The sequence below is a fragment of the Olea europaea genome, chromosome 13 (genome assembly GCF_002742605.1).
Source record: "Olea europaea var. sylvestris chromosome 13, O_europaea_v1, whole genome shotgun sequence".
In the NCBI taxonomy this organism is placed as follows: domain Eukaryota; kingdom Viridiplantae; phylum Streptophyta; class Magnoliopsida; order Lamiales; family Oleaceae; genus Olea; species Olea europaea.
The window spans coordinates 21,095,699-21,109,817 of record NC_036249.1 but is presented as its reverse complement, the minus strand read 5'-3'; the positions used below and the strand labels follow the sequence as shown (position 1 = coordinate 21,109,817).

Here is a 14,119-nt window from a genome sequence, read left to right as displayed (position 1 = left end):
TTATATGGAGTAGATCGTTCACCTATTCTACTAGGAATGAACTTTCTTGAAAAATATAGTCCTTATAAAATCTGCCAATGATATTTAAAGATAACAGTTGATGATAATCCAATTATCATTCCAAGAATAGGTGAAAATATGAAATCATTGTTATCATGGAAAGAATAATTAGTACTAATCCCATGAGTTCATATATTGAAATTATACTTAATGTAAAAGGCTATTGTAGAATTAAATTCCATGCTTACTTAGATACAGGAAGTACAATAAGTCTATGTTTACCAAATTTACTACCATCTGAATGCTGAAAATACAACTCGAAGAAGATAGTAACTGCTACAACAGTAGGTGGAAATAAGGTAGTATATAGTAAGTATGCTACTCAAGTACCTTTTCTAATTTCCTTTAGAGAAGTATTTGTTGATACAATATATATGTCAACCACAATTGGATGTGATATTTTATTAGGACAAAATTTCCTATTAAAATATGCATCATTTACACAATATATTGATAAATATATGTTCACAACACCTTGTGCACATAGGATATTTACACCAAAAATAAATAAGGCTGTTACAATTGCATATAGAAAAATAAACCATCAGAGTTCTTCAACCCAGTGTGGTGGATGTTGGAGTACAGAAAAATTTAAACCAGTTACAGTCTTAAAAATGACAACAGAAAATAGGATTGAAAAATTGAAAAAAGAAATTTCTGAAACATATTCTGAAAATCCATTAGAAAAATGGAATATAGATAAAGTAAAGGCAAAAATAGAATTAACCAATCCAGATACTATTGTTAGAGTTAAACCTATGAAATATAGTGTTGATGATCAAAAAGAATTTAAAAATCAGATAAAAGAATTGCTAGAAGCTAAACTAATTAGGTCTAGTAAAAGCCCACATAGCAGTCCAGCCTTTATGGTTAGAAAACATAGTGAGATAAAAAGAGGAAAAGCCAGAATGGTGATAAATTATAAAAAATTAAATGAAGTAACTAAGTTTGATGGATATTATTTGCCAAATAAGGATACCCTTATTAAACAAGTACAAAACAAAAAGATATTTTCAAAATTTGAATGTAAGTCAGGGTTTTGGCAAATCATGCTTACAGAAGAAAGTAGACCACTAACTGCATTTAGTACCCCCAATCCTTTAGGACAATACGAATGGAATGTAATGCCATTTGGGTTGAAAAATGCACCACAGATATTCCAAAGAAGAATGGATGAGGTAATTAAACCAATTACTCATTTTTGTATTGCATATGTAGATGATTTACTTATTCATTCAAATAATATTGATGAACATATAGAGCATCTTGAAAAATTTTGTTATATCATGAAAAAACATGGTATTACACTCTCTCAAAAGAAAGCTGAGATAGCTAAAACAGAAATTGAATTTTTAGGATTATTTATAAAAGAAGGAGAATTGCAGTTGCAATCTCATATTGGTGAAAAACTTCAAGAATTCCTAAAGAAATCAAAGATAAAAAAAATTACAAAGTTTCTTTGGTATATTGAATTATGCTGAAGGATTCATTGAAAATTGTGCTAAATTGAAAAATTATTTTCTTCCAAAATTAAGAAAAAATATAATGTGGTCTTAGGAAGAAAAATATTGTGAAAATATAAGGAAAGTTAAAGAAGAATTGAAGGTATTGCCCAAACTAGTAATACCACAAGAAGATTATTTTTTTATCTTGGAAACTGATGCTTCAGATTATTACTGGGGAGCAGTTTTAAAAGTTAAAAAGAATCATAAAGAATATAAATGTGAAAAAGATTGTTCTTGTCCTGAAATACTTGCAGGTTATACTTCGGGAACATTCAAAGAAGTTGAAACCAGATATGAGACGAACAGAAAAGAACTCATTGCTGTAAAAAGAGGAGTTCAGAAATATGAAGATTATTTATTGCCAAAGAAATTCTTAATTAGAACTGATAATACTCAAGTTAAAGCATTTTTAAAGAATAATGTCGATCCATCTATTAATAATAGATATATTATTAGGATACAAATTTGGTTTTCATATTTCAAATTTGACATTGAATACATAAAAGGTAAAACTAACTTTCTTCCTGATTATCTTAGCATGGATGGAGCTAGAACAACTAAGGACGAAAGTCCAGATACTTGAAATAAAAGTTTCCTATTTGGAAGCTCAAATTCAAAATATCCAAGATAATCTTCGAGGCAAAAATATAGCCCTTGAGGTAGAAGATACTTGTACCAAGCCTAGTATCCCTTCGCAGGGACTTGTGAATACTAGCGCTCTTCCCGAGGATAAAGGGAAAGAAAAGAAAGTAATAGGAACCCCTTCACAGGGAATACTCAAACCTATTACTGGTAATGAAGATATTCCAAATATCAAAAGAGAAGGTAGCTCTTCACAGAGCCAAACTCAATCCAAACTTTCTATTGAAAGGATAGATCCTAAAGATATTGTCAAAATATGCCATGAAGCAAAAACGCCGAGAAAAGATAGTTTTGAAGAAGTAACATTGTTTATTGTTATTTTTAACATTCTATCAGATTGGTATTTGGAGATTGGAAAGTGGATGAAGACTCTCCACTATTCAAAATACAACAAGATAAATTTCTATCCAGGAGCACCAGCCAATTGGGTTCGAAATTGCTTTGAGATAGGAAATATACTTTGTATATATCCAAGCAAAGATCTTAAAGAGATAGCTCAACTTCCAGCCAACATCAGGAAAGCTATCAAGAGATATACTGAAGTTGTTAAAACAACAAATATATATATCAGATTCTATTCAGCAACAATGGAATGGGATCCTTCTCTTGAATATATGCATCCATTGTTCCATGTGATAAAATTGGGACTTACAAATCAACATTTTTTACCAACCAATCAAAAGGTTGTTAAAAATGGATATCAAGATATTCTTAATATGATGCCCTATAGAAGAGCAAAAGGGTACAAAAAAATATTTGAACATGTAACTCAGATAATTACTGAGAAAGAAAAAATATGGGTTTATCCTTCTGAAGATCATATTATATATTTCAGTGCAAGGATAACCACTAAAGAGGAAGATCTTTGTTATCTTGACCATTTATTATCTGCAATTATATCCAACCAAGTGCATGGATCAGAAGATATGGCTAAGGAATTATGCAAGTTACTTTGGAATTACAGTGATCACCACTGTGAATACTGTGTTGTTGAAGATATGAGCCAAGCATCTCTTAACGATGAAGAATTCCCTGTAGAATTCTTTGATTCAAAAATGGAGAAGTGAAGTGATTGAAGTAGCCCTTTATCACTACTTTAATAAAGAAATTTATTAAAGAAAAACTGTGGCTACTAAAGACAAGAAATAATATAAGAAAGTCTCCATTATTATGACCACTTATCCACTAATTGACATAAGTGGCAGACAAACTCTAAAGATAAGGCACATAATTTTCAAAGAAAGGTCCACATAGCAAGAAGACAATGAAGAATTCGGTGGAGATAAGATGCCTTCCTACCTAACAAAGAAAGTGGAAGACACCTGTCCAAGATAAGGTTCCAAACTTTCCTATAAAAGGAGGCATGAAGGAAGAAGGAAGATATCTCGAAAAATCTATCTCTATCCTCTGAAAACACATTGGAGAAAAATTCTTTATAATCTGTATACACCACTTGTATTCAGAAAAAGATATTAGATAGCTTGAAGATAGGAAAGCGTGTAATAAGGTAATCACTTATGGAGTTTTAAACTTCATAAGGTGAGTACCAAAGGTATGTAAATATAGTTTGTAAGCATGTACAATTTCAATTTATGAATATCAAAGTAAAGTTTGTTATGTTCAACAAAGCTTTCATAAAAGGATTTCGTTAAGTTTCTCATGATTCCTCGGCAGTACAGATAGAGATTTTAAAAGATTTTCAAAACATTGATTTTGAATGGATGTTAGCCATGCTAAAGTACCCGTTTTTGATGAATGGTTTAGGGGAAAAGGGCAGTTTTCTAACAAAAATTGTAGCACCTTGAGTGTGAGTTATCTTTTAAAATTTCGTTCCAAGTAGGAACTTGATTCTGAAAAGAGTTTGGATAAAGGTGAAAACAGAGACTCTGGATACTGTGAAATAGCGTCTGTGGAAACACGACTAGTTCTCTAGAATGAGAAATGCAACCTTAATTGAAAAGCCTTTTGCGGAAGCAGTTGTGGACCCAAATGATTTCAAAAATATTTTAAATCTTTACTTGATTCAGAAGATTGATTAAGTACATGCAAAGCATCTATAAGAACATACTGGAAGGAAAGCCTATTTATTCATTTGATTACTGTAAGTTACTTACTTGCTTTACATTCTTATGTTTTAATTATCTTTAATGAACAATTCACAAGCATCCACTTCCACTGTTAATGATGATAATAATCTTATTTTATTTTTAGATGAAAAAGATGTTTCTTTTCTGCTTAAACTAGATGTAAAATCTGATGTTATATTTCCTATTGGTAAAGAAAAAATTGAAGAAATATATAGAGATATAGATTATAGTTGTAAGAATAATATAGGATTTGATTCTGTGAGAACTCATAACGAAATACGAAAAGTAGAAGATATTATAACTAGACATAGAAATATACAAGAAGAAATTTCAGAAGGCTTATTTAAAGGATACATAACTAAAAAAGGACAACCTATAATTTTTGAAGAACTTTCAATATACAGAGAATATTTAAAGGTGTTTGAAAGGCTCAAAAATATAGATATAGGACCTGATTGATAAGACCTTAAAAGATAAAGGATATATCTCATAAATAACCTTAATAAGGGTAAAGTAGTACTTTTAACAAATTAGGCTATTGTGAGAAAGTGGAATAATTTCCCGGCCATTCTCAAAATTATCCCGGTAAGCTTTCACCATTTTCGTTGCTGTTTTCCATTTGCATCTTCTAATTACTTTTACACTCCTTGTTCTATAGAATAATGGTTCTGAACCATTACCATTACATAACACTCACGTGGGAGGTGGGTGAGATTGGTATTTTTTTCTAATTTTCTACTCACATGGGGTGGAATGGTTACTTCTAACTCAAAAATCAAATCAAAGCTTCAATCTTTGACATAAATAAACATACAGAGTGAATTGTTTTTGTGGGGTAAGTGAATAGTGGGTTTTGAGTTGTTCATCGTACTGAGATGGGGAAGGTGGCGGCGGCGGCAGCGGTGGTGTGTACGGCAGCGGTATGTGCCGCAGCTGTGCTGGTGACGAGACACCGGATGAAGAGCTCCGGGAAATGGACCAAGGCGAAGGCCATTTTGAGAGAGCTGGAAGAGAAGTGTGGCACCCCAACTGGTATGCTCCTGCAGGTGGCTGACGCCATGACGGTTGAGATGCACGCCGGCCTCGCCTCCGAAGGCGGCAGCAAACTAAAGATGCTCATCAGCTATATATATATATATATATATATATATATATATTATTTTTATTTTTTTTTAAATAGTAAATTGAGCTCCCATATGAATAAATCTTGAAGATTAGTTGCTATTAGCCTATACGGACTTGTTTTGAATGCACTATGGGACTGGATTGAACAGGACAGATTATATTTAGCTACTTTTTCTTTGTTAATATTGTCGAGTATGGTCCAATTTGACTTATAAAACATGCCAAGTGTACGGTCAGCTCATTATCACTAACTTGCTTCTATTGCTTCTGCAATTCTTATATCTCTGATAATATTGAGTTTTAGCCCCTATTTGGTCTCATTTTCTAAAACTCATTTTTCCTTAAATTCATTTTAAACCACGAGCATAGTGTGACCCACAACTTATCAAAATTTCAACCACATATTTCATCAATTTATGTCAAATTCTACAAAAAATCGGATTTTTATCTAAACCAAAGAGTGGCGATGCAAATATATGATTTTAGGTGTGGTTGAACAGGTAAAATTGTTTATTGAATAAGAAACCTTATTCTCATATTTCGGGAATAATTTTAGCCTGTTATTTTGAAAATACGATTCATATAAGCGCAATATAGCCTTGACTTTATTGGAGAGACCATACATGCTTTGATATTAGTTCATTGAATTGTAATTCACTTTTTAAGGCATACTCTGATTTCAGTTTAAGGTTCTGGTTGAGTTGAGAGTTCACTCATTTCATGGCAATCTTATGCTAATAGACAATTGACATTTTCTTTAACAAAGATTTGTTTGTGCTTTTATTTAATGTCTGTTGTAAACGTAACTAGGGACCTTTATTTTCTTTCCTATTTCTGAATCCTCTTTTACGCCTTTCTTAGTGACTCGAGCGTTAAATACACATAAATCTTTCATTTGTGGACCTTCTGACATGCAAGCACGCATTGTTATTCTTTTTACATTTTTTACTTCTTTGGTTCTTCCGCTTCTCCTTATCGGGTTCATTTATTAGTTTCTTCATCATTATCATCACATGTTAAAAATTATTTTAACTGTTCTTGTTTTTAAGTTTTTCTCTTTTTATCGTGTTTTTAATTCTGTTGACTCAATTTCCTGAATAGTCAAACATAGTATTAACTCTTCATTTTACAACTGTAACCTGATTTTGTTGCATAATTTACTACCTGTACTATCTGAATACTATTATAGTTTTGCACAATTATCTCCACTTTTTCCAAAATAAAACACTATTCAGATTTGAGTTTTTATTGAAGTTGCATCTATAATTTTCTTGTTGTATTCTGAATTAGCTTCTACTTTCCATTATCAAGTCAAAATTACTGCTAACTAGCTTACTTATTGACTTAAATCCTCAGATTGTCTTGACCACTTATCATTACTCTGATACATCAAAATATTCTATAGTTGGACGTCATGAATGTTGTGGTTGTTTTATCATTTTGCTTTCTGTTTTAACTGTGAATTACATCGTAATTTCACTGTGGTTCAGTACAAGTTTGTTCAAAGTGACACATGAAATAAACAAACTCAAATGGATCACTGGGCTACTAGCTGACTATTAATTATTCTCTTGAAATATTCAGGAAATGGAAGTTCTCAGAGGAATGATCTCAATCACTATATAATGGACTTACAGTAAACAAGATACAAATAGTGGAAACATTATTCTGAGAGAATACTAAGAACTGTAAAATTCTGTTTTCTTTAGCTACCATGATCTTGAGGACGGCTAGATTGTAGTGCCCTTAGTTCTATCAGATCCTGGACTAATTTAATATGATTAAGTTTTGTCTCTGTTTCTCTTCCTGGAGATAGGCTTCACTTATCGTGCTTATGTTCGTCAATATTTCTGCTTCAGCGATGAAAAAGGAGTATTTTATGCATTGGACCTAGGTGGCACAAACTTCCGAGTCCTGCGTGTGCAGCTTGGTGGAAAAGAAAACCGTGTGGTCAAAAAAGAACCTGAAGTACTTTCAATTCCTCCACATTTGATGGTTGGATCATCTCTTGTAAGTGTCTTCAGCCATTCTTTCAGTTTTAAATGTTGTTTCAATTGTTATTATGATGTGAAATTTCATTTCATGGTGATTCCAGGAATTGTTTGATTTTATTGCTGCGGCACTTGCAAACTTTGTTGCAACAGAAGGTGAAGACTTTGTTCATCCACCTGGCAGGCAAAGGGAGCTGGGTTTCACCTTTTCCTTCCCAGTTAAGCAATTATCATTGGCTTCTGGGACTCTTACAAAGTGGACTAAAGGCTTCCTCATAGAAGACGCAGTTAGTTTCAGATCTTAGCTTTCTTCTCTTTCTTTTTTATTTGTTGAACTTGCATTTATTATTCTGTTATTTATCTGTGCAGAGGCATACCTATTGCACTTGGGTTTCATTTTAGGATTAAACCTTAATATCTAACTCTGAAAGGGAATCAGAAAATGCACAAAGAACACAAACATACAGTGTTTGACATCAATGTGAGAGCTATATCCACTTGCCGAAGCTGATTTTCACAAAAATCCACTCGTCTTCAGATTATTTATTTATTATTTTTTTTTTTCTGCAGCTGTAGTGATAGATAATTTGGCATATCAACCTTACTAACTGTGCTCCAAAATATTTTTACCCTTGTTGGTCAACTTATATGTGATGTTTTAATGATGTAAGGTCTATGATCTGATTTCAACCATTCTTTTCAGTAAACTGGTTAATGTTTGGTTTGTTCTGGGATTCAATCAATTCATTTGCTTGGTTAGTGTAAACTAGTACTGTGGTCTCATTGAATTTTATTTATAAGGAAGTACTAGCTAATTACTAGTAAGTGTAGATAAGTGAGTCATATGTAAGAATATGTCATTTCTTTTTCACATTCCACTTATCTATCTGGTGACTTCTCCTTTAGCTATAAATGAACTAAGTAAAGAAAATAAGCTAGTTCTCTCCTCCCTATGTATTTGTGGTTGTGCATTCTCTACCTGATTCTTGATTTTGTCATGGAACCTTCCTTTCTAATTTGATGTTTTCTAGTTTACCATCCATCCCTTAATGACTCAGGAAATGTATATGACAAATGTTGATGGTTAATTGCTGGATCTGAATAGAACTGTGATTGTTGTTCCATGTGTGTGCTCGCTCCCTGAGGATTAGACATATTTACTTATAGGATTCTAATTCTCCAATGTATCTATTATTGATGGTTTTAAATAGATAGGACAAGATATTGTCGGAGAGTTGACTAAAGCAATGGAAAGAGTTGGCCTTGATATGCATGTGACTGCTTTGGTAAGTCTAGATTTTCCCATCATGAAATTTTTCTACTTTCACCTTGCTTGTGCATATAATATTTTTGATGTCACATAGTCTACTTTATCAATTATTTCTTTTACCTGTATTTTCTGAACTTGCCCAATGGAAGTGGTTTGTTTGGCAAAACATATATTTATGAAATCAGAAAAATTTGAATTAATAATTTTTGATGCTAAAGGTCAGGATTACTTTTGAAATACATAATTTTTTAATTTAAAACTTAAAAAAAAAAAAAAAAAAAAAAAAAAATAACTTGTGCTAACATATTTGGAAACACAAAGTTACTAGTATCTTGTACTTATGTTTAAAGTAACCTTTTACTTCTTTGTGAACTTAAAACCCCACATGATCGTGAGAGAGCATTGAAGGTTGAACTATGGACCAAAATCTTGGTCCGGCCTCCTTTTGGCCGACCATTTACACCAAACTTTAACTTGTAGAATATCTAATAAATTAGAACTTCAATATCTTCCTCGGGGTATGCAGGTCAATGATACAGTTGGAACATTAGCCGGAGGACAATACAACCACCCTGATGTGATTGCTGCGGTGATATTGGGTACTGGAACTAATGCCGCATATGTAGAATGGGCAAATGCTATTCCAAAGTGGCAAGGTCCGCTTCCTAAATCTGGGGAAATGGTTAGCAGCTCCATCCTTCGATTGTATATTGTTATCTAATGTTGATCAAGGCATAAATTGTCCTTTCATCATTGATCATCTCTCCCTTTATGCTTCATCAATTTTCACCGCCCGTTTATTTAGCCATGCGTGGACATCGTTGTGATCTATATTATTAACTAGATTTTGCTTCACTTTTGCAAGTTATAAACATGGAATGGGGTAACTTCCGATCATCACATCTTCCGTTAACAGAGTATGATCGAAGTCTTGATGCTGAAAGTTTAAACCCTGGCGAGCAGGTCATTTCAATAGCTTTTTCTTATTACTTCTGCTTGGTTATATGTCTGATCTCACCCATAACTTGTTTCTTCAGATTTTTGAGAAGATAATTTCTGGCATGTATTTGGGAGAAATTGTACGCCGAGTCTTTTGCAGGTTGGCAGAAGAAGCATCCTTTTTTGGTGATGATATCCCGATAAAACTGAGAATTCCATTCATAATAAGGTGAGTAGTGATGGCGATGCTGGCTGGATACGAGAATCTCTGTAAGCTAATGTACCATCTAATTTCAGTAGTGATACAAGAAGTTAGTCTTATTGCTAACAAACGTGGTGAATCTACACAAGTTCAATCAGTGTTATTTGTACTGAAAGGTCCAAAGAATCAAATCTTTCACATTTCTTTTGTGGACATTTCCCGAGGCTTAAGCGAGATATCCTATCTAATTCTTCCTACCCTTAATTTCTCCATAATTTGTGCCCTCTTCACTCTTTGACATATTTCTCATTGTGTATTTAGTCATTTTAGTTTGGCCATCTATCTTAAAATCCTCATTTTTAGATGCATTTATCTTATGGACATTTTTGTCCTTTCATGGTCCAACAAATGCACCTAAAACCGTAGTTCTATTAACGAATTATCGGATGTGGTTTAACTTATAGCTTTGGTCAAATAAAATCCTCATAATACTACATTGTTTCATCGAGGAAATGAAGCCCTTGCTTGAGCCTCATTCTTTAAAACTGATTTTTCCCCAAATTCATTTTCAACCCTCCCAATAAAATAATGTGTGTAAACCGAAAACATTTCCCTACTTTTCAACCACATATCCTCCAAAAAATCACTTTTTTTTACAAAATCTATACTGAAAAAAGGGGCCTGAAAGAGGTGCTAAATCATTTGTAATATAGATACTGAGAGAAAAATGCGGTGCAGGATCCCTGTCATGGCTGCAATGCATCACGACGATACTGCTGATCTCAAATTGGTTGGGAGCAAACTAAAGGATATCTTGGAGGTAAAATACTTTGTATTCATCGAGAGGCATAGTGGTATAAATGGTCATCTATCTCTTTGTAGAGCTAGCAAATTTTGGCATCTCTACTATGTTGACTGGGGTGCATCCGAGGAGCAATTAAAGTTGGCTGCTTGTGCAAAAACCTAATGCAGTTACACATTGTCTCCATTTTTCTTTGTGACAGATACCTAATTCTTCCTTAAAAATGAGGAAAATGATTGTGGAAGTATGTGAAATTGTTGCCACTCGTGGGGCCCGTCTTTCGGCTGCTGGAATCTTTGGAATTCTCAAAAAACTGGGAAGAGATACTGTAAAAAAGGGTGAGAAGCAGAGGTCAGTGATTGCGTTGGATGGCGGACTGTTTGAGCAGTATTCTGAATTCAGGAATTGTCTGAAGAATACACTTAAAGAGCTCCTGGGGGAGGAGGTTTCAGAGAGCGTTAACATTGAGCTTTCCAAAGACAGCTCTGGCATTGGAGCTGCACTCATCGCAGCCTCTCATTCCCAGTACCTTGAAACCGAGGAGTCCTGATGCCGGTCAGAGTAAGGTGTGACCATCTTATGCGAGAAACTTCACAGTTTTAAGTGTTATATGCTATACTCCCCCCATCTTTGCTTCATAGAAATGATTAGTCTTTTATCCTCCTAGTTCAGGACATCATTCCCACAATCCCACATATATTTGATTTATGCTCTTCTGGTATTGAAGAAGTCTTTGGACACTAGTGTGAGATCATTTTGTGATAAAATAGAGAATAAAGTTGGGGATTCAGATTATTTGCCTCTTCCCATTAGTTAGTTGTCTTTGAATATTCTCTTCTGATCGTGTATTCTGAATATGCATAATAAGAATCAGAATTGATGTGCATGTGATGTGTACTTTGTGATGTAGTATGGAATGAAGAAATTAGGAGGAGAAGCATAGGTAAATAAGACAGCCAGCCAGGGGAGGAAGAAGGAGAGGAGTAGAGGAGAACAAAGGGCGGTGGAAAAGGAGAACGTTCCTGCAACACTCAATTCAATTCATTCTATCATATCTCTCCCACAAAAGGTTGCCTACATGTAACACAAAGGAAAAAGGGCTTGGGCCAGCCCAATACATAATACAAGCCCAAAAATAAAAGATACTAAACTAGCCCAAAAGTAGCCCAAAGCAAAAATGCTAAACTAGCCCAAAATTAGATGTCCTCATCAACTCTTCTAGAGTGGGGAAAAACTCGACTTTGTCGAGTGGTTGAACTTTTACCAAGGGGGACGATCTTTAGTAAGAAACAAAGATCGAAACTCAAGCTTAATCCAGAGTTGTTGTAACTTTTCTTTGACAATCCATGTGCAATCAAAATTAGGCCGATTTACCTAACAAGCAAGGAAGTTCCAAATCTCTCCATCATTGGTCAACATAATCTGTTCATCTAAAATAACAAAAATTTTATCTTTGTGTGCTATGATAGGAAGGATTGAAGTAGACATAGTAAAAGATTCAATGTAAGACTTCCCATGGGAGGTAGAACGGATCGGCAGAGGGGTTAAAATAACATTTGTAAGTGACGAAGTTCTTAACAGTTAAAATAGAATGGTGGCCAAAATGTGATAAAAGATCAATGACACATGCATTTAAATAAACATACTTTAAAATTTTATAAGGATCAGCACTACAAACTTACAGTATAACATAATTCCCAATGTTAAATTCGAATGATTGTTTATGCCATTGCCAATCAGATCGAGGTTTATATAATGCATTACTTGTGTCAAGTTGCTTATTGATCTCAGTATGCAAGTAAGAAAGATGATATACAAATGCTTTAGTTGACAACAATACACCAGCATGCGGGGACATGAGAATAAGATCTAACGGCCACCTAGACTTATAACTATGAACAACTTCAAATGGATTTAGACTTAGAAATCGATTAACAAAATTATTATATGCATTTTGAACAGTTGGGGGATCAAGTCCCAATTACCATGATTTTTCTAGACTAGAGACTTGAATAAATTGCTAGAACTTTGGTTAACGACTCCATTTTAACCATCAGTCTGAGGTTGGTCTGCAGTGTAGAATTTCGATTTAGTGCTAACCATAGGCGACTGAATTCTCGAAAAGTAACTAGTGAAATCATGGGATATAGTATCTAGAGTCTCAGGAAGAGTCTAGATGCCACTTAATGAGGTGTCCTCACCATCATCATCAAAATCTTCAAGGTTAGGTTTATATACTAGATCTACTAACGATTCTTCTATTACATTCTTCGTTCTTCTATGACTAAGGCTCGTTTAGGACATCTGGAAGAGATGTGGCCAAAGTCCTTACAGCTAATACATTGCAAGTGAGAAGAAGTCTTTGGAATTTCAAAAATTTTGCCCTTATTTTCTAATATTGGAGGAACATTGTACAAGGGAGGTCCTAGAAGGGACTTAACCAAAGGAAGTGGAGCCAATGAAACAGAAGAATGGTTGTTAATACGCTTTCTATATGGAGAAAGGGGCCTTGGACTATCACGACCTTTACACTTATTTTCCCAAATGGGAGGAACACTAGACGAGAAAGGTTCTATGACAGATTTATGTTGAGGTGGCACTAATGACATGGCCGAACGATGGTGATCACGCTTTTCATATAGAGTACTAATAGTCAATTCATAATCTCGAGCTAAATTATAAGCGTGATCAAGAGTAGTGACACTTCGAAGAAAAAGTTCACGCCTAAGATCATTTCTTAGACTTTTGCTAAATCTACTAAATGTCGTGATCTCATCCTCAATGACATGACATTTGATTCGAAATTCCTCAAATTGTGCAATATACTCAGTCACTGGTCGATTACCTTGTTTAAGAGCAATCCATTGAGTAAAAACTTCAAAATCTAAGCAACCATCAAAAGTAGGAGTATCTAATTTAATGTCTCTAAAGAAACTCTTCTTATGACGAGAAAGTGAATGAGTACTGTGATGATTACAACCTCGTTCTTGCTCACGAACCTAATCCCTATCCATACGATCGTGTCGGAAGTATTTTTTATCACTCTGTCGATGATGATATTGTCTATTATGGATCACTTTAGATTTATGAATGTCAGTCGAATGAGGGATTTACTTAAAATGGCTTGTTTTAGCAGCTAGGTTCTTTCTCTCCTCACGAGTAGCAGTTATATCGAATTGGACAGTCGCTAATTGACTCTGAAATTGTTGTTGATTAGTGACAAGTTGGGCTAATTGTCGTGATAGTGCATCAAATTGGGAAGGATCCTTGGTCAAAGTATTAGCACTAGGGATGACAAGATGACCACTCGCAATTGCATGCAATGTAGTAACGATTAAATGAAATGTATGGGGAGATCAATGAATAACAATTGCACATAAAGACAATATAGACTTGAGCAATTATGATTTTTATTTTATTTTTTTGTTAAGATTTTGGGATTAAATAAATCCAAATACGATAAGCTAATATTGCTGATATATGTAAAATAGCAAAA

The 14,119-nt window shown here is 34.0% G+C and overlaps 1 protein-coding gene across 1 annotated transcript; it reads left to right on the top strand.

Moving 5' to 3' along the window:
* Positions 1 to 4,882: 4,882 nt before the first annotated feature.
* Positions 4,883 to 11,427, top strand: LOC111407843 (hexokinase-1-like). The gene is made up of 9 exons (XM_023037529.1): positions 4,883 to 5,428; positions 7,266 to 7,429; positions 7,515 to 7,697; positions 8,622 to 8,696; positions 9,207 to 9,363; positions 9,546 to 9,643; positions 9,718 to 9,848; positions 10,560 to 10,641; positions 10,826 to 11,427. Exons 1-9 carry the CDS (start codon positions 5,170 to 5,172, stop codon positions 11,171 to 11,173), a joined length of 1,497 nt encoding a protein of 498 aa, XP_022893297.1. The 5' UTR covers positions 4,883 to 5,169; the 3' UTR covers positions 11,174 to 11,427.
* The last annotated feature ends 2,692 nt before the right edge of the window (positions 11,428 to 14,119 follow it).